General features: G+C 34.3%; 1 protein-coding gene across 5 annotated transcripts in view; it reads left to right on the plus strand.

The window, feature by feature from the left end:
- The window catches only part of Gk (glycerol kinase), an 81,809-nt gene extending 59,321 nt beyond the window's left edge, over window positions 1–22,488 (plus strand). For 4 of the 5 annotated variants that reach the window (XM_077107473.1, XM_077107475.1, XM_077107474.1 and 1 more), the window contains 8 exons: window positions 8,083–8,161; window positions 9,123–9,219; window positions 10,060–10,144; window positions 10,632–10,752; window positions 10,855–10,998; window positions 13,510–13,590; window positions 18,490–18,576; window positions 20,366–22,488. In XM_077107473.1, coding sequence (XP_076963588.1) covers window positions 8,083–8,161; window positions 9,123–9,219; window positions 10,060–10,144; window positions 10,632–10,752; window positions 10,855–10,998; window positions 13,510–13,590; window positions 18,490–18,576; window positions 20,366–20,376 — 705 coding nt within the window. In that variant the 3' untranslated portion in view covers window positions 20,377–22,488. The remainder of the gene's footprint in view (window positions 1–8,082; window positions 8,162–9,122; window positions 9,220–10,059; window positions 10,145–10,631; window positions 10,753–10,854; window positions 10,999–13,509; window positions 13,591–18,489; window positions 18,577–20,365) is intronic. The other variant, XM_077107476.1, reaches the window with a different exon arrangement.
- Window positions 22,489–25,243: the final 2,755 nt, after the last annotated feature.

Below are 25,243 nucleotides of genomic sequence, written 5' to 3' on the forward strand. Positions count from 1 at the left end.
TAAAATGTACAACCCTAAACACTAGAATTGAGTTTGCATGACTTTAATAGTTTATATATTAAAAATGTAAATGAGATCAAGAAAGAGCACCTGCATGTATGTCGAGCCAGATACTGTGGCTTCTTTTACTCAATATTTGTTTGTGAGATTCATCCATGTTGTTAGATATAGCTGGTTTTTTTTTCATTCTTTCCCATTGCTATAACTTAGTATGTATTCAGTGTCGATGACATTCAAGTTTTTGATATTGGCTCTTATAAAAAATGCTGCTGTGAACATTTTTATATATGTACATGTACACATTTCTGTAGGGTTAGAATTTCTGTGCCATGGAATGTATCTTCACTTTGAGTAGATACTGAAAACCATTTCACAAGATGTAGTAAGTTGTACTCTCACCAGCCATTTATGGGAACACTAATTTATTCATCATCTCCGTTTAGACTAGGATGTATCCCAACTATTACATTTCTAAATTTAAATCAGTATGTTAACTTACATGGTTTTTATTTGGTTATTTTTCAGATCAATCCAATTTTGTTTCATTCCTCTTTTCTTTTGATTATAATTTCATGTTTGTTTTTAATGGAAGTCATGCCTCAATTTATCTCTTTGAATACGTTCAGCATATTTATTTTAATGTCTTTGTCAGACTAAAATGATTTCTATTCCAGGTGTTCAGTTTTGTTGGCTGATTACTTACCATAGATTTCTTCAAGTAGTTTAGAATTTTCAGTTCCAGCCTTCTCATAGCCTTAGTCAGCAAGAATAGACAGTTACTTTATTTTTCCAGCATCCATGCACAAGTAGGAGAGCGCCACCTAGCCCGTGGCTTCAAGCATTGAACCTGATTCTGTTTCCTGTCTTGCACAAAGCATTTTGGACACCTTTCCTCTGGAGGAACCAGTTCCTGGCCATTATTCCTACTCCATGACACAACCAGAAAAATAAGTCAGAATCCATCATGCTTCTGCCTTCAGTCCTGCTCAGTGGTACATTTTCTCTTCCATCCATGTAGACATTATTCTGTATTTCATCATGTGTTGCTTTAGTTCTTTCTCTGTTCCCTTTGTGTTTAGAATAAATGGGATTTTTGAAGTACAAATTCACTCTTTGTTGATATAAACATCTGCATCTTCTTTTTTTACCACAAAGAGGACTCTTCATATTTTTTTTTCCTCTCAAGACCCTGTCAGGTGATTCTAAACATGACATTTTAACATCTCTGATTTCTTATTTTTATATCTGTATAAGGAAATTGGGGCACATGATCCTTAAATTATTGTACAACTTTAAATTTGTCCTACCCTTTCTAGTTTGGAAAATGTTTCCCAGGGGTGGAAAATACTGGAGCAAATAGAGCAATTGAGTGGTTCTGCTTTCCTCTGTCATCTGCTAATAGTACACTATCTTCCTGAAGCCGTGCTTTCCCTTCTCCTTGTTCCTCTTAATTTTCTAAGTATTGCTTCATAAAACAAAAATCCTTTGGCGGGTTGTGGGGGCTTCAATATAATTATGAACTTGAACTTACTTAGGATATAAGACTTCCATGTTTGGGATCTAGGATTCCTGAGGTCGGGGTATTTGTCTGCATTGTTCATTCCTCTATCCTAGCAGGCTAGCAGACAGATAGTAAATATTATTTAAACACCAAATTCTGTTTTTATGCCATTTTTCTTTTTAAATATAACCTTCAAAGAGGATTTTTTTAATATCACCTCATTGGTTTCTTTAAATGTCTTTGCCCATCTATTCTTTGGTTTAATTTATGATTATAGTATTAAGATTTCCTTTGTGAGAGCTTTTCATTCTTCTTGAGCTAACTTTTGCATTTCAGGTATAAGCCTATGTAGTAGTCATTTATTGCTATATAACAATATCATCACAAACATAAGTGGCTTAAAATAACACATTTATCATCTCTCAGTTCTCATGGGTCCAGGCACAGCTTAGCTGGTTATGCTGTTCAGAGTCTCATGAGGCTGCAGTCAAGGTGTCGGCTGAGGCTGTGGTCTTATCTGAGGCTCCATCTGCTTCCAAGCTCAGGCAAGCTATTGGCAGAATTTCATTCCTTGTGGTTGTAGAACTAAGAGCTTCAGTTTCTTGCTGGCTCTCAGCTGGAGGTGACCCTCAGCTCCTAGAGGTCACCTAGAGTTCCTTGCCACGTGGGGTTTCCCAACATAGCCTCTGCTTCCTCTAAGCCAGAAAGAGAAGGGTTTTCCAGCAAGACAGAGCAATGATCTTATGTATCATAACCATACCTATTTCATTGCATACATAGTGTCACCTTTGATGTGTACTGTTGGTTAGAAGAAACTCAAAGGTCCCACCACACTCAAGGAGAGAGAATCACAAAAGGGTATAAACACCAGGAAGTGAGGATTATTGGGACCACCTAAATTAAGAGTTTGATTGTCAAAATTTATAAACATTGTTTATAGACTTTCATAATGTACTTTCTTGAGAAGTATATCTTCTGATCAATAAATGCCATTTTGAATTTTAGTTTCCTCACTTATTACTGAAATATCAATGAAATGGACTATGTTTCAAAATTATGTCGCCCTAGCTCAACTCTGTAATCCCCTTTTCTCTGTGGTTAATGTTGCTATGGAAGCTGGGCACAGTGGCACATACTTATAATCCCAGTGCTTCAGGAATCTGAGGCAGAAGGATTGAAAGTTCAAGTCACCCTACACAACTTTGAGACACTGTCTCAAAAGAAAAAAGGAGACTCAGGATGTAGTTCAATGGTAGAACCAACCCCCTTCCAAATTCAATTCCAGTACCTCCAAAAAAAATTCCACAGAGCCAGACATGGTGGTACACAACTTTAATCCCTGCTACTTGGGAGGCAGAGGCAGAAGGATCACACATTTGAGGCCAGCCTGGGCAACTTATCAAGACTGTGTGTGTCTCAAAAATGTTTAAAAGGGCTGGGAGTCTAGCTCAGTTGTAGAGTACTTCCCTAGTATGTATGAGGACCTAGATAGAATCTCCAGTACCACCAAAAAAAAAAAAAAAAATGCTGTGGAGTTAGACTTTGCATTTGTAATCTAATATATACAAATTAAGTATAGTATAAATTATACATGTAGGATACATAGTACTGCAGTATGCACAAAATTGTGTTTACCATGCCTAATGAGTGGTTTTAAACAATTTTAATGATAATCTTGATTTTACATTATTATCTCCACTCTCACCAACTGCCTTTTGAGATGCAAGTCTAGCACATTCTGAAGTATTACCTTTGTACATATACTGTTGTGACAGTGGCATTCATGTCAAGGAATTTTGGAGGAAGAGTTCATGCACTTGCTATGATGTTACATCAGTGCTACTTGATTTTTTAAAAATTTTTTAGTTGTAGTTGGACCCAATACCTTTATTTCATTCACTTATTTTTATGTGGTGCTGAGGAGCAAACTCAGGGCCCGAGCATGCTAGGCAAGCTTTCTACCACTGAACCACAAGTCCCAGCCCCGCTATTTGATTATTTTTAATCTAGTATTCCCATAGCCTTTCATTTTCCAGACTACATTGTCTAATTTTTACATAATTTATTCCTCATATCATTTAATTTATTCTTCATTATACCCTCTCAGTTCCATTGTGTCTTCCTTAGGGTACAACAATTGCGTGTATGTTTCCCAGGGGGTCAAGACTCATAACTAGGGCTGCTTCATTTTTGTAGATAGTGCACCAAAGTATTGGATTTTTATATTTTAGGTTTGTGGTAACTTAATTGATAACAAAGTGGACAGTTACATTCTATCATATCATTTTAGGTTTCTGTTTCTGTTTTCTTGTCCAGCTTCAAAATTTTATACCTTTCATTTTTATCCCCTGCCTCTGATTTCAGAAAACTACATTTTTGTGTGAATTTAGAGGTTTCTCTCATTTTTAGTAATTTCTGTAAAAGCTAAACCATACTGTGTATTATATCCTGACACCAAAATTTTATACTTCTTTCAGATCAGTGTTTTTAATCTATATTTTATTTTCTTATATTCACTCTATTTCTTTGATTACAGCACAATGCTTCTATATCTCCTGATGACCAAATTTAACACTTTTCTTCTGAAGTCTTGGCAGTGGCTTTGTATTTTGTTTCTTTTGTTTTAAGTCAAAGTAATGCCCTCTGCTTGTCAACCGATTATCAAAACCTTGATTTTCATTTTGCTAAAGCCATATTGCTTCCTCTTTTTTAAAAAAAATGTCTCAAGTACATAGTATTCTACCATTTTCAATGGAAATATGGTATATCAGCACTTGGTTTCCCAAAGTTTTCCACTAGCTAATAGGCGTAGAATCACCCTGCTAGACTTCTAGCAAAGTAACTTTTAAAAATTCATAGTTGAATTTAGTTCAAAATTCACTCTACTTGCCTTAATAAGTATTGAAAATATATGTGTTTCTTGGTTAGATCCAAGTTATGCATAGTGTCTTTTGAGAGCAGAAGGGGAAAAGATGTTTGTTTTATGAATGAGGTCTAGAACTGTGCTGCCCAATATGGTAGCCACTAGCCATATCTGGCTATTGGGTATTGGTAATGTAGCTAGTTTGAATTGAGATGTACTGTAAATTTAAAATATTTACCAGATTTCAGACATAGTACAAAAAATAAAATATCTCAGTAATTTTGTCTTGACCTTGCAATCCTCCTGCCTCAGCTTCTCAAGTCACTAGGATTATAGGCATATACCACTGCACCCAGATGTTTAGTTTTTTTTTAATGTGGTAAAAATTTACCTATGGTTCTCATTATATCTCATTATATTTCATTGGATAACACCAGACTAGTAGTATTTGACAGCTACTATCTTTGAATTGTCTGCTCCAAAGGAAATCCAAAGGTAAAGTCTCTCTAAAAAAAGTTTTACTTAGTACTCCTGAATAGTCTCACTAAGTATCTAAATGTAAACATATCAAAGGTGGGAAATGTACTAATAAGATTCACTGGGAGTAGTGAAGTAGGTTAAGGTTGCTACTTAATTGAATTGCTTTTGTCCTGCCCCCTTGTTTTTTTTTTTTTTTTTTTTTTTTTTACTGGGAGGAAGGTGTTTTGTTTTTGCCATGCTGGGGATGGAACCCTGGCACTTATTCATGGATAAGCACTCTATCACTGAGTTGCACCACAGCCCAGTCCCAATTTTAAAGCTTCATTATCTTTGTACTGTTATGTAAATATGCTCCACATATAATTATTTGTAGTTAAAAAGCCATTGAATAAATAGAACAGTTATGGTATTCTGTGGCTTTGTAGTAACATATAGTGACTTCTCATAAAATGTATGAATGAAGAACTTTATCAGTACATTCATCCTCTGATTTGTATATATCTTGAAAAATGACAACAAGAAGGGATGACATTTGTAATTCAGTTAATTGAACTGACGGTTTCTACATTTAATATCATGTGGCATTTGATTTGGAGTGACTCAGTGGTAGTAATTTACATTGAAAATCTATATCATCAGAGCAAAATATTTTTTAAAATTCCTGTTGATTCACGCTGATACTTTTTCTGCCCTTAATGTCTTTTTTATAATAGTTTTAATTTTTTTTTAGCTATAGATGGACATAATACCTTTATTTTATTTTTATGTGGTGCTGAGGATTGAACCCAGTGCTTCACATGTACAAGGCGAATATTCTACCATTGAGCTACAACCCCAGCCCTATAGTAGTTTTATTGAGATTTAATTCACATTCCACAAAATTTACTCCTTAGAAGTATATAAGTTACTGGTTTTTAGAATATTCACAGATTTTTACAACCATCATCACAGTCCAACTTTAAAACTTTTCATTATCCTCAAGAGAAACCCCATAACTGCCAACCTTCACCCTAAACAACTACTGATCTTTCTGTCTCTATGGCTTTGCCTATGCCAGATATTTCATATAAATGGAGTCATGCAGTACATGATATTTTATACCTGTTTTTTTTTTTTACTTTGCATGTTTTCAAGGCTTCCCCATTGTTGTACTTCATTCATTTTACTGGACAAATAATATTACATAGTGTTATTTCACATTTTTATCCATTCATCTGTTGATGGAATTTGGCTGATATATCTGCTATATAAATATATTTTTGGTGATATTAGGAATTGAACTTGGAGCCTTATACATGGTAGGCATTGAGTTACACCCTTAACTTATATTTATTGAACACTTTAACAAAGTTAGGGCTGGGGTTATAGCTTCAGTGACAAAGTACTTGCCTAGCCTAGCATGTGAGGCACAGGGTTTGATTCTCAGCACCACGTATAAAGAAAAATAAAGGTCTATCAACAACTAAAAAAAGAAATTAACAAAGTTAATATTTTTATATTAAGAACCTTCACATGTATTCTCATACTGAGCCTTACAGTAATTTTGTTTAAGTACATATTGTGGTAGTCACTGTCATTTTACATGTAAAGAAATGAAGTGCAGAGCTGGGTGCAAAGGTACACACCTATAATCCTAGCAACTTAGAACACTGAGACAGAAGGATCATAATTCAAGGCCAGCACAGGCAATTTTTTAAAAAATATTTTAGTTGTAGATGGACATAATAGATATTTCATTTACTTATTCATTTTTATGTGGTGCTGAGGACTGAACCCAGTGACTCACAAGTGTGAGGCAAATGCTCTACCACTGAGCTACAACCCTAGCCCCAACACAGGCAATTTAGCAAGACCTTGCCTCAAAAAAGAGGCTGGGAGTATAGCACAGAGGTAGAGTACCTCTGAGTTCAATCTCTTGTCCCACAAAAAAGGAAGGAAAGAAGCTCAGAAAGCCTAAATAATTTGTCTAAGATTACATAGAAGTTAAGTTCTAGAAATGGGACTCAAACTCATTTTATCTGACTCTGAATTATATTTTTCATCCTTGTGACACAGCCCCTACCTCCAAATCCATTGGTGATTGATTGGTCTTAAAGAATAATTACTTTGGAGCTAGTGTCTTTGTTAAACTTTTTTTGGGGGTATTAAATATTGAACCCAAGGGTGCTTTGCCACTGAACTACATCCCCAGTCCAAAAATAATAAATTATTTTTGCAGTGCTAGGGATTGGACTCAGGGCTTCATGCATACTAGGATTTTTTTTTTTAATTTTGAGATAAGGCTTGCTAAGTTGCTGAGGGTTTCACTAAATTTCTTAGGCTGGCCTTGAACTTCTGCTCCCTGTCTCAGCCTCTCAAATCACTGGGATTTTACATCCACCACCATGACCAGCTGTTTGCTTGATTTTTATATGCTATTGGATGTGGAAAATGGATTTGAAGAAACTTATTTTGACAGTACTGGGGAATGAACCCAGTGACACTCTACCACTAAGCTACATCCCAAGCCTATCTATCAATCTATCTATTTTGGTACTGAGGATTGAACCCAGGGGCACTTAACCTCTGAGTCACATCCCCAGCCCTTTTAAATATTTTATTTAGAGACTGGTTCTCATTGAATTGCTTAGTGCCTTGCTAAGTTGCTGAGGCTGACCTTGAACTCACTATCCTCTTATATTAGCCTCCTGAGTTGCTGGGATTATAGGCATGTGCCATTATGCCCAGCTATTTTATTTTCTTTTATTTCGAGACAGGATCTCTAAATTGCCAGGCTGACCAGTCAGTCCTCCTGCCTCAGCCTCCAGAATAGCTGGGATTATAGGCATGCATCATTGTACCCAGGTTGAAGAAACTTAATGCGGCCTCTCCCAATAATAATTCTTTGTGAATAAAATAGAAATTTACTCTAGGTGATAGAATGCCTCAGTAGCTTAGCAACAAATACAAAATGGTAAAAGAATCAAACTGCTTAAAAGATTCGACAGGGGACAGGTCCAAGGGTATCTGGAGGGCTCATTTTCCCCTATCCCACGAAAAACTTTTATTAGTGAACTATATTTATATTAGAAGTACTATATTCATATTAGAAGACTTAATTTATTTTATTTATGGGATTCCCAGGGTTGACTTGCTTGAAATTTATCCATTTGCTAGTGCCATATACAGAGAATAGGATCAATAAAAATGCTTTGTAGTGCTAATGTATATTCTGTCTTGGATTTCTTTTTTCCTTCAGGGTTCTGTAGCTATAGCTGGAGCTGTTATTCGCTGGCTACGAGACAATCTTGGTATTATTAAGTCCTCAGAGGAAATTGGTGAGTATGTTCTAACAACAGGTTAGAAAATCTTAAAAATGAAAACTTACTAATATTTTATCTCTGCATAGATTGCATTGCCACACAGGTGTTCTATAAGTGAGGTGGGCCCCTATTATAGATTTGACTTAAACTATATTGTGAAGGTTTCTTAAACAACAAATTGATGTAGTTAGCAGTAGTTATTAATAAACTGGAAATGGAAAGGGAGGGCATAAAAATTACCCAAATGTAAAATCAAACACCAGAGATCGCCCAAATTTGCAGCTAAAGCAGTTTACTTACGTTTATCTGATAAGAAAGAACTTTAGCTGTGTGCTGTGACACATGCCTGTAATCCCAGTGGCTGGGGAGTCTGGGATAGGAGAATTGTGAGCTCAAAGCCAACATCAGCAAAAACTAGATGGTAAGCAACTTGGTGAGACAGGAAAATACAAAATAGGTTGGGGATGCGGCTTAGTGGGCGAGTGCTCCTGAGTTCAATCCTGGCACCCTCCCCCCCCCAAAAAAAGAGCTTTAACCACTAGATTACAGTGAACATTAAAACTCTTTACTAATATGGTTATAGTCAATTGATGAGTAATTAGTTTGAACTTAGCCACTCACTCTCCACTTGTATAGACACTTGTATAGATAATCAGAAATATTTAGGCACAGAAGAGGCCACTTCTTCATCTTCTAATCAGTAACCTTAAAAAGAAATAGAAAAGAGCTAAAATACCTTAAGGAAATGAATCCAGTTCCTTGATTTCTTGAGCTGGATTATATTTTAGTGGGGGAGGGGTTTCAGTGTAAAAAAACTTTTTGTTGCTCCTAACATACTTCTATAATTAGGAACATTTGGCTATCCCAGTGAATTGGAAACCAAAACCCTGAAATAATTTTGAAAATAGGTATATTTATTCAAAATGTAGGATATTTGTGTGATTTCTGATCTTTTTCTTTTTCTTTTAACTATTAGAAAAACTTGCTAAAGAAGTAGGTACTTCTTATGGCTGCTACTTTGTTCCGGCATTTTCAGGGTTATATGCACCTTATTGGGAACCTAGTGCAAGAGGGTAAGTATTGCTATAATTAACAAAGAGAGGATTTTGAATGTTCCCAACAGAGAGAAATGATAAACATTTGAGGTGATATATATGCTAAGCATCCTGATTTGATCATCACATATTGTGTGTATATATTGAAATACCATACTATACTCCACAAATATGTAAAACTGTTATCAATTAGAAAATAAAGAAGGTAAGTATTGACAATATGGTCTACTTTTTGGTGTTTTCTTTTAACAAATTAGTTAATAGTTTCCTATTTTCTTTTAAATTAATTTTTTTAAGAGAGAGAGAATTTTTATTTATTTATTTTTTTTAGTTTTCGGCGGACACAACATCTTTGTTTGTATGTGGTGCTGAGGATCGAACCTGGGCCGCACGCATGCCAGGCGAGCGCGCTACCGCTTGAGCCACATCCCCAGCCCTAGTTTCCTATTTTCATGATTTTAAAATGTTAAGAAAACCTTTCCTGTTTGGAGACTCTAACTTCAGAACCTTAAACTATAAAAAGTTATAAATCAGTATATTATAGCTTCTGCTATATTCATATTCATGATAATACTGTTATCCTTTTTCTTCAAGGCATCTACAAGTTGTATAGCAAAGGGCCATCATCTAAATGAATATAGATTTGATTTTGCCTTACTGTCATCTATTTAGATGGCTCATGAACTTTTCCATATGTGAATGCAGGATTGTGTACTATAAAGACTTTCCAAGTTATTTTATGATTATATTTCTCTGAATGTTTCTGTTCACCAAATTCACTCTTTGCATATTTGGGACATTTCAAATGGATGACTTATTCATAACACTTTAATCTGAAAATGTTTTGTGTATTTTTAGGATAATCTGTGGACTTACCCAGTTTACCAATAAATGCCATATTGCTTTTGCTGCACTAGAAGCTGTTTGTTTTCAAACCCGAGAGGTAATAAATATTGGCCTGTTTTCTTGTAAATTATCCTCTATTATGAATTTTAAAATGATATATTAATGCCTGAAATTTGTTAAATGCCAAAAGTATATTTAATAAAAAACCAGAACTAGTACAAACAAATATAAATATGTTTCCCCCCTTTTCCCAGCTTTTATTACTAGGCATTTTATAATTTCAGGGAGTCTGAGTGGTACATAGTAAACAGAGGAGACAACACAGACATAGACTTATCAAGCCAGGAAACCAGGGTGCAGAACAGAATCATATGGCTTGCCGAATATCATAGTGCAGAGATAAAATGAGAGAAAAGATTGAGTCTGACCAGATCAAGGAGGGCTTGGAAAATGAATATAAGATATCTCAATTTCATATTGTAGGCTTTGGAAAGTTCCTTAGGGTTTTTGAGTGGAGGATTGCTATTTTCATAGATGTTACTATGAAGTAGTTTCATAATGTCAATTGCATTGGTTTATTTAAGATTTTGGATGCCATGAATCGCGACTGTGGAATTCCACTCAGCCATTTGCAGGTAGATGGAGGAATGACCAGCAACAAAATTCTTATGCAGCTGCAAGCGGACATCCTGTATATTCCAGTAGGTTAGTAAGTCTCCATTCCTTTAACTCCAGGAGTAATGGTTCCTTCGGAAGAACTTAGGCATACATAACTGCAAAACTGTTGATGTATCTTTCTCCCCTCAGTGAAGCCCTCCATGCCTGAAACAACTGCACTGGGTGCTGCAATGGCAGCAGGGGCTGCAGAAGGAGTTGGCGTTTGGAGTCTTGAACCTGAGGATTTGTCAGCTGTCACGATGGAGCGGTTTGAACCTCAGATCAATGCTGAGGGTAAATATAAAGAATGAAACTTTGAATGGTATTCTGTGAAAATGACTTCAGTTTCAGGGGGTTTGCCTTTCTGTTTAGGAACAAAGTAAAATAGCAAAAGTTACTATTTCAGATGTGGCTGCTAAGCCATATTGGACTATGCTGAATAAGTGTGGAGGAAAGAATTGTTTCCTTTTAAAAAACTTTAAAATCACTTTATTTTTTTTTCAGTTGTAGATTTATACAGTGCCTTTATTTTACTTATTATCTTTATATGGTGCTGAGGATCGAACCCAGGGCCTCACACATACTAGGCAAGCACTCTACCACTGAGCTATAACCCGAGTCCCCAAAGTTACTTTTTATTTTTTTTTATTTATTTTTTTTCTAAAGTCACTTTTTAAACCATTCATTTCTACACTGTTTAGGAGAATAGGAGAATAACAAAGTGATAAATGAGATATATTAGCCACCCACCTCTAATGTGTATACCAAGTCACACTCAGTGTGATGGCCTGGCTCCTAGAATATGATTAGCTGATTTAAGAGACACTCTGGTAATGTTTTAGCAAACAGGACTACCCTAACAAGAGTGGCAGCAATTTAAATAAATGAGCATTAAATATCAGATTCACTGTCCTCAGCAATTAAACTAGGCCAAAAGCTCTGCTCAACATCTTTATTAAAATATAGTGATACTTTTCTTAAAGATGTGAATAGGAAAATATGATTTTATTTATTAATTTGATTTTATAACCTTTTATGCATAAAAGAGCATCAAAGTGGATTTTGAGCTTTTGGAAAATAAAATTTCAAATGCATTTTTCTTGAATTTTATAGAATTTATACTAGAGTTTCATTATTTTTCATATACAATAAAATGAGTTATAATACTATAATTTTATAGTAAGACATTAGACCATGTACCAAGATGTAGAAATTTGTTTCAAAATCTGATATTCTGTCGGAATTTTTAAAATTTTTTTAAAACTTTTTTAAAAATAATTTTTTAACCTTTATTTATTGATTTTTATGTGATGGTGAGGATCAAACCCAGGGACTCGTACATGCTAGGCGAGTGCTCTACTGCTGAGCCACAGCCCCAGCCGTGGAATTTTTAAATTTTTGTAATACTGGATAAAATATGAAGTTCAAAATTTTTTTCTTCTGAAAAAACATACCAGCTTAATAGGCAGATAATATTTAGAACATGTATGTGGCCTCTAAATGCTTATCCAACTTTTAAAGCAAGGAAGTTTTGAGTAAAGGGGATAAGATAATTGTTTCCTTAGGTGAGCCATCTTTGCCATCATTTAAGGCCTTAGCCTGGAGTTGATCCGTTCTGCCAGCTTTCCTTCCTTTCACTGATTTCTTCCCACTATCCCCCACATACTAATAGGCACCTACTTCATCCTTTCAGCTAACAGTTATTTAGAGCCAACTGCATGTCAGAGATTGTTACTTTCATGAGGCTACAAAGATGTAAAAGACCAAATCCTTTCCCCTCATTAGACTCACATAAACTGGGAGAGGTAGACCAAACCATAAAAATTCACTTGGTAACCAACATCTTAAGGAATGTGAGAAGGCAAGAGTGGGGATGGGGTTACAAGTGGGACATTGGAAAACTTTCTGAAGCAAGTGATCTTTGAGCCTTATCTCCTGGGAGTTTCAGGTTTCAGGAGCTGTGGAAAGGCTGGGGGGGCTTGACAGAAGGCTAGTCTTACACATGATTTGGTAGACTTTAGAGTATAGCATCAATGTTCATTTTTTGTTTAGTCCTCCTGTTGTAGATTTTCACCCTAAGAAATCTTGCTTTCAGGTGTCAGGGGAGCCTCACAGGAATTCACTTTGAATCTTGTGAGAAATCAGTATTTGCTAAATCCTTTAACTGGACCAAAAGCAATTCTAGTTTTTCCACATCATATTAAACCCTTCTCCTCACATTAGCCCCCTCTCCCTGGAGAGGGGAGGAGGGGGAGGGGGAGAGAAAGAGAAATCAAATGGGAAATGGGATTCTGTTTTCAAATTGACCACCACTTATTTCTGAATAGCCCTGTCTTCATAGCAGGTAGTCTGTCTCCCAATCTCCCTTCACCCTGCGGTCCCATGCTGAATTTCCCATCATGCTTCTTTCTCTACAACACTATAACATCTAAGCAAATGTCTCTTCTTGTCACTGCCCATTAACCTACAGCCATGTGCTCCCAAATCTGAGTCCTCACTTTAGTGTAATGTGTACAACAATGTCAAGAATACAAAGTGATGCCAGGCACAGTAGCACATACCTGTAATACCAGCAACTCAGGAGGCTGGGGCAGGAGGACCACAAGTTCAAAAGCATCCTCAGCAACTCGGCAAGACCTGTCTCAAAAAAGGGGTAGGAATGTAGTTTTGTGATAGAGCACCTCTGGGTTCAATCCTCAGTACAAAAAATAATCATAGTAAAATGCAGAGTGATAAGTATGACACAGAACACCTCTGCAAATTACCTTTCATATCTGTTTTCTTTTTCCTCCTTTCAAATTCTAGAAAGTGAAATTCGTTATTCTACGTGGAAGAAAGCTGTGATGAAGTCAATGGGTTGGGTTACAACTCAGTCTCCGGAAAGTGGTAAAATATTTTCATTTTTTATTATTTCTATATTTTCTAAGTATATTAAACAATTTATCTACGTATCTGGCCATTCACACATACTTAGCCAGGCTGTTCTGAAGAAAAGCATTATCATATGTCCAAAGTTTCTAATATTTTGAAAGCACTTTAAAGTTCTTAACATAAAATGGAAATTATCAGGTTAATGTAAATTCTTTAACTCTGTTCTGTCATATCTTTCCTTATAAGTTTATTCCTGGCACTTCAATTGATAATTAAATATTCCAAAAGTAAAATTATTTCTAGTTTATTCTTAATGAACAAAAAATCAACTAGAATCCTCTCTCTCTCTCTCTCCCTCCCCTTTCCTCTCTCTTGTCTTATCTTACCTTTTTGGGAGGCTATCTTTATGAACTGAACCAGTCGAACCTATTTTAATTTCAGAATATATTCTACTACTTCCTATCCTGATTCAAAGTACTTAGGAAATTTATATAATGGGAATACTGTAGAAACAGGAAGAAATCTACCAAACATTGTAAATCAGAAGTATTATAACAGATTGAGATAGGCTTTTAGCAGAAAATTAAGGACTATTTTACTTTTCAAATCATTTAGGCAGGAAGATATTTAGCTCAAGTAAACCATTTAGATTTAAACAGCCTCAAACTGCCTTTAATTAAATTCTTTGCTAAATACAAGAGTATAATGAACAAAACAATGGCCAATAATATGATTAGGAATATATTTTAATGGAGAAGATTTGTAAATGAAATATTACCTGCCTTGCAACCCCCAAAGTGAGTATAGAACCACTTTTGAATTTTTTAAAAACAATTTTTGTAGTTGTAGATGGACAAAATGCTTTTATTTTATTTTGTTTTATTTTTATGTGGCACTGAGGATGGAACCCAGTGCCTCATGCATGCTAGGCAAGTGCTCTACCACTGAGCTACCCCCTAGAACCACTTTTTAAAAATATTTTTTAGTTTTCGGTGGACACAACATCTTTATTTTTATGTGGTGCTGAGGATCGAACCCAGTGCCCCACATATGCCAGGCGAGTGCGCTACCACTTGAGCCACATCCCCAGCCCCCTAGAACCACTTTTAATGTATCTGGCTTGTAAGACAAGCCTCTAGAACAATCTGTCACCACAGCTCCGTGTGTGATCTGTATTTTCAGTCCTGATGTTCCTACTTTTGGAGCTTTCATTTTTTTTCTCCAAAATGAGCTTGATATCCTTTTTGTTCTCAGATTCAGCTGCCTTTTCCAAGATGACAGCCAAGCCTTTCTTTCAAGACTGCAATTTTGAGATCCTTTACAATTACACTTCTTAGTCATATGTATTTTTCTAGCATAATGCTAGTTATGTGAGATGTATGTATTATATGTGATGTTACATTATATACATATGTTATGTGAGACGTAATAGGTGTGGTACCTGACTTCTTTTTTAATTGTCCTGAATTAATGAGAAGTTGGGTTACAAGATTTTTTTTTAGTAGGTGAATTTTTGTTAATAGCATAATTTTCCTGTCTTCCTCCTTGTATGCCATACTTTGTACTCTCACAGTTCTCTATATTGGTAGTTGAAGATATAACTTTTAATTGCAGAATTCCCCCCAAATCAATTTTCCCATTTTTATGTACCTATTTTCCCATTTCCCATTGTTTATGTACCTATCAATTAATTTAAAATGCTAAGAAAAAGTTGGTAAAAACAAACAAAAATTTACATTTCTTCAGTTCTGCTTATCAACATTGATGACAAAAGTAATTTGAGTTTTTGGGAGTTTTAGATTTTTTGTTTTTGTTTCAGCTAGACAATAGTAGCTTTAAGGTCAAAGTTCTAAAAACATTATTTAATATGTGGGGTATTTCTAAGCTGTTTATTAATAAGCTCCAAATAATATTTAATTAATAAATTACTAATTATATTCTTTTAAGCTATATAACTATAATATAATGAGCTATGTGATAATAGAATTACAAAGGGCCCTATTTTAATAAACTCGAAAGCATGTTAGAATTGCTTTAAATTATGGGAAGAGTATTGTTTGCTTGATTTCCAGAGCACTTTGTCAACATTAGAACAGTCATTTATTTTTTGCTTGTGACTTTATTTGAATGCATTATTAATATACATTTGTTATGTGTTTTAGATGTAGACGTGTTTATAGGTTTGATGTTTTTTAGAGAAGGTTTATCACAAACAATGGGTTTGGGCTCCAACCCACCATAATGGCATTTTGAAAGCAGGTCAAATTGGTTTATATATATTATACATATCAAATAGCAAGCATATTACATATATAACTATATATACGTATACTATATATTATATAATATGTATCTGTATATTACTAGTATATGTATATAATGTAACATCATGTGGGTATATATATGATAATATATCAATATGTATATTAATTATATATGATAATACATCAATATGTATAGTGTGTGTGTATGTGTGTGTATATATATATATATATATATATATATATATGAGAGAATCTTACTCTTATCTGCATCCAAGAGTTACTATCAACTTAGGTGGGATATTTTTAATGAAGTTATTTCTCTTGGTGGAATTAATGAGAAATAGTTTCATTAACACTATATATACATATATGAGTGATATAAGCATATATGTAATATATAAACATGTATATATTCCACCAAAAGAGAAATGGCTTCATTAACATTATATATAAATAGCAACTCCTGAATATAGATAATCTTCAGATCTTTTCAAAATAGAATTCACCGTAGGAATATCCAAAAAAGCAGATGTTGTACCTTAGCATAACTTATAACTTGCTGTAAGAGAACCAGAACATAGATTTTCCTTTTCTAAAATCTAATTAAAATACGGTCTCTGTTTTATTCAGGTTTGCTGTGACCAAAAATATCCTACAAGAACCACTTACACGAGGAATAAATTTATTTTATTTAATATTTTTTTAGTTGTATATAGACACAATACCTTTATTTTATTTATTTATTTTTATGTGGTGCTGAGAATTAAACCCAGTTCCTCACACACGGTAGGCAAGGACTCTACCACAGAGCCACAACCCCAGCCTAGGAAAAATTTATTTTGAGCTCATGGTTTCAGAGGTTCAGTCTTTGGTTAGTTCTCCATTGCTCTGGGCCCCAGGTGAGGTAGCACACCATGAAGGAAGGGCCCTGCAGAGGAAAGCTGCTCAGATCCCAGCTGAGTTAGGAAGCAAAGAGAGTCACAAGGGGCCACAGGGAAGATGCATGTTTCCAGGGCATGTCCCCAGTGACCCACCTCCTCCAGCCACACTTCCTCGTGGGTACAGGTACCACACAGTCCATTCAAACTAGGATGGACTGATTATGATTAGGTTACTGATCTCACAATCCAATCATTTCACACCTCCAGACATTCCTAAATTAACACAAGAGCTTTTGGGGGAAACCTCATATCCAAGCCTTAGCAGTCAGTATAAATAGGGAACAAAACCCTATTTTATTTGAAAACAAAAATAACATAAACAGTGACAAAGTAGGGAAAATGGATAATGTCCCTCTAATGAAAAGTTACCTCTACGGGGAAAGAAATGCATGGTGAGGGAGGAAAAATCCTTTCCTCGAAAAGCAAAGAAATTACTGTCATTAGTTACTGTATCACACAATACACCCACAGAGAATCTTTAACCACATTTCAGTGAAGCCCCTGTCTAATGGTTATGCTTCCTCAACTCTTGGGCGTTGTTTTTTAATAAGCTTCTTTAAAGAGTTATTAAATATTCTAGAGGTTAGAGATATAGCTTGGAAGTCCTAGGTTCAATACCCAACACCAAAATAAAAAGTACTATATATTCTAAATATATAATCTCTTTAAACTTTATTTTAATAATGTTATTGTATTTAAAGTTTTTTTTAGTTGTTGATATTTATTTATTTATATGCAGTGCTGAGACCCAGTGCCTCACACATGCCAGGCGAGAGCGCTACCACTGAGCCATAGCCTCAGCCCATTATTGTATTTTTATGCCTTTATTTAATTAATTAATTTTTATGTAGTGCTTAGGATCGAGCCCAGTGCCTCACACATGCTAGGCAAGTGCTCTACCACTGAGCTACAACCCCAGTACCCCCCCCTTTTTTTTTTTTTACTTTTTTAGAAAATATTTTTTTAGTTGTCAATGGACCTTTACTTATTTATATGTGGTGCTGAGAATTGAATCCAGTGCCTCACACATGCTAGGCAAGTGCTCTACAACTGTGTAACAACCCCAGCCCTAAATATATAATATTTAAATTTTAAAAATGGGTATATATAAGGAATGTTCTTTAAAAAAGGGATTCCAATAGATGTCAGATTAGAAAATACCAAAATAGTTGTTCTTGCGTAATTTGAAAATGTAGATTAATATATTACAGGTACATTTCCTTACACATCAACATCTATTTAAAAAATGAGACTGAATCAATGTTTCAGCAAAGAAGGGATTTGGAATTCATTTTTAATAGACTAATATAACTCTTCTCTGACAGCCAAAGGATGTATAATTTGAACTTTGAGTGAATATGCTCATTTAGTGTCTTTGGGGGAGAAAACCCCAAAACTCATCAGCCTCCCAAAAAGTTCTCCATAGGCTCTCTTTGGCTTTGCCAGTGGAAGGCTAATGTTGGTCTATATGTATTATGTTCTTGGCTACTTGTGGCATGGTCTCTGTATTGTTTGTTATCTGTCATAAGCCTTTGATATTGATTATATTTTTGATTTAAAGTAATAACTCTTTGCTAGCTTTTATGAATATGCTATTTTTATAACTTATTTTGTTTTGCTATCATGTGATTCTTAACATAAATATTGTAATTATGTGTCTCTCTTTTGGTTTGCTTGACTGGAATTCCCTTCTACTTGGATGACCACAGGTGACCCTAGTATCTTCTGTAGTCTGCCCTTGGGCATTTTTATAGTGAGTAGCATGGTAATGTTAATCGGAGCAAGGTACATCTCAGGTTAGTTACTCTTTAAATTAGACAATTGTTATTAGTTAGCTTTAATGTGTTTATGTATAATTCAGCAGAAAGTTTTCAGTGTTTTTCATTCTTTCTGTGTTTAGGAACCTGGAAAATCAATGAAAGATATAATTATATCAATTAATCTTTTGGAACAATTGGAATTAAGGACTGTGACTTTGCTTAAACTTTTATTTTTAGTAGATAGTTTCTTTGAGGGGCTACATTCTGCTGTCAGCTACATCAATAGTTAAAGTGGAAGAGTACAAATGTTAATGTTTAAATGAAAGGACTTTCAGAGTGACTGATGAAAGTTAAAGTGTAATTTTGACATTAATTAAGTATATAAATTGTTTTTCATACTTTTGAAAATTTGCTAAACAAGACTTGATAGTTCATATCTGGCAAGATTCTAAGCCAGAGCATGTTAGTAGAGTTCTTATAAAACTCTAAAATCAGAAAAGACTTGTAGTCACTTCTATTTTAGTTAAAAGAATATATTTGGTGAGCTGAAATTTTTAAATTTATTATGTAAATTGGAGATTAAACAAAAACTGAATTATTTTTGCATATTAACAGCTACTGAATATTCTTGTAAAGTAAAATGTCTCAGCATATTATGAAATGCAAAACATAATCTGTGTTTATTTCAATAGTAGTCATTTTGGAAGTTGCTCCTGATGATAGCTCAGTGTTTCTTCAAATTACTGGCTTAAATGGAAACAACTTGCTTCTTATTTATATGTTTCCATGAAAGAAAAACATTTTATAAAATCATAATGATTACAGAAAGAGTTAAATTATCTCTCTTAGTTAATATGATGATGACCTGGATTTAAAATGCAAATTTTAAACATATTACTGTGGGAGAAACATCTGTTTGTAGAAATTTGAGAAGTATTTATTTTGCTTGGCATCATCAGTTTAGTGCTATGTGTTATGAAATGAAAATTACATATCTGAACATTAGATTATCTTTTAATGAAAAATTTGAGTTACTTGCATGAGAATTTAAAACTAGATTTCATATTCAAGTATACTCAAGATAATTTTTTTTCCCAAATCATTGCTTGTGTACTAACAGTATCCTGGTATTAGTGCTAATATGCTAAGGGATTCTGTATACATAAATCTATATGGAATTAGCAAATGTCTGTTCTCTTTCTGCTTCTCGGGAATGTTTGGTGGAAGACTCTAAATGTTGCAATGAGAACTGTAATTTAAATTTATAGAGAAATATAAACATACACTTTTAGAAACTGTTCTGTTACTTTTCATTATCCCGAGTATTTTGAGATGCATAATGATGGTATGGAAAGGAAGGAAAAAAAAAACATTGCAGCTGAAAGTTTTCATTGATTTTTTTTTTGGGGGGGGGGCGGGGGCGGTGGTAATGGTGTTGGTATTTTTCTTTTGGTACTCTGACAGTGTGATAAGGCATGGTCTCTGAAATTGAGACATGTAGCCTATCTGTAAACTAAAGGACACATTGTATTCAAATTGGTAGGCTTCTAGAATGCACATTGTCACCATCTTTAGGTTCTTTTTGTGACATATACCAAAATTCAAGAATAGTGGAATTGTTTGCCTTGTAAACAACTAGCAACAGTAGTTGTATTTGCCAATTTTGGAATAGGCTTAGTTACATTTGTTGCATTTTAACTAGAAGGCATTATTTTGAAATCATTGAATTTCTAGCTCAATAAATGATTGAATAGTCTTCATTGCTTTTACTCCTGAATTGTATATATGTCTTATTGATTTATATGGTTTTTGTCCCCTATTTTAGGTATCCCATAAATAATACCAACTCATGGATTCCCAAGATGCAAGCTTTTTATGTAATGAGAGAATCCAGCAATTCTGTCTCTTAATGTGATGACACTATTCATAGACTCTGATTTTATTTATAAGCCACTTGCTGCATGATCCTCCAAGTAGACCTGTGGCTTGAGATAAAGAAAATGCCGCAGAAAGAATGCTACAGAAATATTTGGTGTGTTTTTTAACACTGACAGTTAAGGTTGGGCCAGCTACATTTGGGGCTGACCCCCTCCATTGTCATAACATCCTGCCCCATTCCCTCTAAGATTTAGGAAGAATTCAGATCCTGTCCACTGGAGTCTTTCATCAAACATATTCAGATGCTAACGGACCAGGATTTTGATTATCTGCACCTTACATGCCTGATTAAGGGGTTAATACTAACCTGTTAAAAAGAGTGATTTTTTTTTTTTTTTTGGTTTGCCAAAAGTTTTCTTTTCTATATATTAGAAAACCACATCTTCATTGAATGTTTAAATGTAAAATTCTACTAAAATTATTAAGACAACAATTTAGTATCTCATAGTTTGAATATTTTTCTGAAAAGTATTTGCCAAAACTGAAATGCTTCAGTATTTTACATTGTCTGGCTAATTAGAGTGACTTTTTGTCTGGATCTTATAGGAAAGGATGTTTTCTTTTTCTTATTTCTTCCATCTCTCCTTTTTATATTTTTTTACTTTATATGTATAACATACATGCCTATATATTTTATATACTACTGGTAGCCCATTTATAAATTTAGGAGCACATTGTATTTAGTAGGTTAACATATCTGGTTTTAAGTGGACTACTATGTATATAAATAGTTTGGGGGAAACAGCTGTATACATGTTTGGGCAACGGTTATGCATATTATTTAACCAAGAGAAATTTTTCTTAAAGAGCCAATATTTAAAATTTAAGTATATCTCCTATGTCAATAAAAGAAAATGTACTTTATTATGATTTCAGCTATATTTCTTATACTTTACCTTTTTATTTAATTGTCTAGCTGGATATATATCTTTAAAAAAGAAAACTATGGAATATTACAGTAAACATTGTTCTCAAACACGAGCGTTAGTCAAAATAAAATTATTTTTTGTTTCAATTAATCTTTTATATATTTGGGATTCTTTTGAGGGATTGAGGGAATGTCAGATTTTAAAAACAAAAGGAAAATGTAGGAATAAAGACAATCTCTTTCAATCTGGAAATGCTAGAGAATTATCAATGCTCATTGTCATATTACAAATGAAAAAAGGTTTACCATTAGAAATGCCTTCCAGTGAAACTAATTATTTCTCAAAATATTTAGTATTATATAAGAATTCACCTAGTTTCTTAACATTTTTTAAATTTTTTTTGTAGTAAACAAGAAAATATTGCCTCCTAATTCTTTTCTTCTATCAGTGTTGAATGGGAAAATATTTATATGTTGATAAAAGAGGTTTTGTTTGGAATTAATCATAGTTTGTATTTACTGTTCTGGTTGTGCTGTTTCTAAATTATTAAATCTGCTGGGTTTTATTGATGCAGCTGGCATTTAAGTGACACAAATACTAAAGAAAGGTACTGTGAAATTATCACTTTTTGGCAGGGATACTTTTAAACATAATTACCTTTCTACAAAGGTAGGTTGAGATAATTTTAAATAATGGTGCAAATCACTGTTCAGATAATCTTAATATTACATTAATTTTTCTACAGATTGCAAGATTTGTAAATGTTTGAATTGTACACATTGATATTTAATGATAAATTTACACAAAATAAATTGACCCCTCATTCTTACTTGAATTTCTCATTTAGATCAAGTTAAATTAACAAAGATGTTTCAGCAAACTTGAAACTCAGCTGTTAGCACTTGATCAGGCATACTCGGAAGAATTAAACAACAGCCGAAGAAATAGTTTCTGGAATGATGAACACCTTAATCAGTCTATTAGAACAGACTAAAATGGTCCATCTCAGCATTTCCAGCCTCTCTCTACCTGGGTTAGTCAGTGGAGTCTAGTTGTACCATTGTTCTCTCAACTCGATAGCCAACACCTCAGTCTTTTGTTCTCCAACTATTCGGTAAAATAAATAATGCATCTTTCCTTCTGTGATGATATCTTAAGAGTTTTTAATGCATTTTTGAAGTGTCCAAAGCCCAATACTTTGGAATGTTTATTGGTATACTGTAGCCTTGTGCAAAATGAAGAGTAGAAGCTATTTCAGAGAAACCACCCAATAAAAATTGTCATAGCATAGAAACTAATGACATTAACAATAGGGTAGGAACTATTTATCCCATGCTTACCTAATAGTAATAGTTGTAAAAAAATTTTTATTCTTTTTAGTCATACATTTACAGTAGAATGTTTTAAAAAATTTTTTAGTTGTACATGGACACAATACCTCCATTTTATTTATTTTTATGTGGTGCTGAGGATAGAACCCAGTGCCTCCCAGTGCCTCACAGGTGCCAGGCAAGTGCTGCACCACTGAGCCACAAACCCAGCCCAGTAGAATGTATTTTGATATACATGGAGTATAACTTCACATTTTTGTGGTTGGGCATGATATGGAGTTACATTGGTCATGTATTCATATGTGAACATAGGAATGTTACGTCCTAATCATTCTGCGGTCTTTTGCATTCCTATCTTTCCTCCCTTCCTCCTTTCCCCCCACTCCCTCCTGTCCAATCTGGCGAACCTCCACTCCTCTCTCCCCTGCTGCCTATTATGACAAAAATTATTTTTAACAAACTGTTTAATAGCTTGTTTTAACTAATATTTAAATGTTGAAGTTTAGTTGATCCCTTGTTCTTGCAACTTAACAAGTATCTTAATATATTCGCATAGTAAGCAATTAGAAAAACAAGAAAGCAGTTTGGTTGCTACATTGTCTATACTTCATAGGTTTGTATCTTAAGTCTTTCCTATAGGCAAAAACCTCTTAGATTTCCCTGTATCGGATTTAATGAAAATGACCCATTAAATTAAATTTGAGGGCTATAAAAATATTCTGAGAAGAAGTAGTTTAAAAACAAATTGCTCATGTGTAAGGCTCTGGGTTGCTCCCTCACCATACAAAACCCCACGTTGCTTAACTAGGCCAATATCTTTGATTACCGATTTTTCAGTTTCAGTTTTACCTAATGACATAAGAGGATGGCAGTTCTTTTATTTCTCATTATTAAATCTCATAGTATTTATCTCATTGGTTGTTTATTATTGTATGGCTAGTTGACAAGTGAATTTTGTAAAAAGCAAATATTTAGATCACCAAAGTAACCATAAAAAGGAGAGTAGATAAACTGTGGTATAGCTGCTCAAGAGAAATGTGTAGAAGAGAATGAAGATACTGTCTAAAAATAAATAGAAACATTCAAGATAAGTGAAAAATCAAGGTACTGAGAAGCACATTTCTATTAAAAAGAAAAAAGCCTGGGAGTGTTACCTAGCATGCATGGGGCCCTGGATTCCATCCCCAGCACTCCTCCTCCAATAAATAAATTAATTTATTTAAGTTGTAGATGGACACAATACTTTTATATTTATGTGGTGCTGAGGATCAAACCCAGTGCCTTCCACTTGCAAGGCAAGCACTCTACCACAGAGCTACAACCCCAGCACAAATAAATTATCTTGCTTTCAGGAATACATAAGTGATTAATGGGGTCCTGGGCACAGTGGCGTACACACCTGTAATTCCAGGGGCTTGGGAGGGTGAGGCTGGGGGAACAAGTCAAAGCTACTTCAGTAATGGAGAGGCACTAAACAACTCGTTGTGACCCTGTCTCTAAAATAGGGCTGGGAATATGGCTCAGTGATCAAGTGCTCCTGTATTCAATCCCAGCTACCTAAATAAAAAAAAAAATAGTGTTTATTTTCTGGGACAGAATGGAGGGAATGAAAATTGGACATTTGGGAGACAAGGATGAGAAGAACTTTCACTATATATTTGAACCATCTTACTATCACTATATATTTGAACTATCTTAAGTGTTAGTATGTATACTATTGAATCATGTTTAATATATCCACTATTTATAAAACTAAAATTTGAACTTAAATTCAGAAGTCATTGCACATGAATAATTATAGCATTATTCGTAATAGCCAAAAGAGGAAACAACCCAAATATCCATTGATGGGTTAATAAACAGAAGTTGTACATCCATATAGTAAATTTTATTCAGCCATAGAAATGAATAAAGTACTGTTGTGTCTTGAAAAGATGGATGAGCCTTGAAAATATTATGCAAAATGAAAGAACCCATACACAAAACACTACATATTGTATGATTCCTTTTATATAAAATGTTCAGAATATATAAATCCATAGAGACTGAAAGTTTAGTGATTGCCAGGGACAAGGAAGGAAAAATGGGAACTTACAGACTGTATGGGGTTTCTTTGGGGGGGTGATGAAAATTGTCTGGAATTAGATGTGAAGGGTGCCAAATTTTGTGAATTTACTAAAAACCACTGACTTTACTTGGAAGGGGTGCATTTTCTAATATATGAATTCTATCTCTAAAAGTAATTTAAAATATCAGAGGTCATGAGTTAGTAATCTACATGCCAAATTCACTCCCATGGGCTCATTTAAAACAAAATTATTTTTTAAATTTGCACTATGTAAAGTAACAAATACCTAGTCCCTGATGGAATATGAATTTGAGATCCCTAAAATGAATTTTATTTATTCCTTGAAAAATGGAAGTTAGTAAGTTTGACTCTCTCCTCCTTCTTTGTGGTGCTGGGGAACTTTTATTCCACTTCCATTAACTTATTGTTGGGGAAAAACTAAGGTGCTTTTGTCACTGATGCCTTTCCATTCACCCTCTAGGGGTTTTTATGGTATG

Source organism: Callospermophilus lateralis, chromosome X (genome assembly GCF_048772815.1).
Source record: "Callospermophilus lateralis isolate mCalLat2 chromosome X, mCalLat2.hap1, whole genome shotgun sequence".
Taxonomy (NCBI): domain Eukaryota; kingdom Metazoa; phylum Chordata; class Mammalia; order Rodentia; family Sciuridae; genus Callospermophilus; species Callospermophilus lateralis.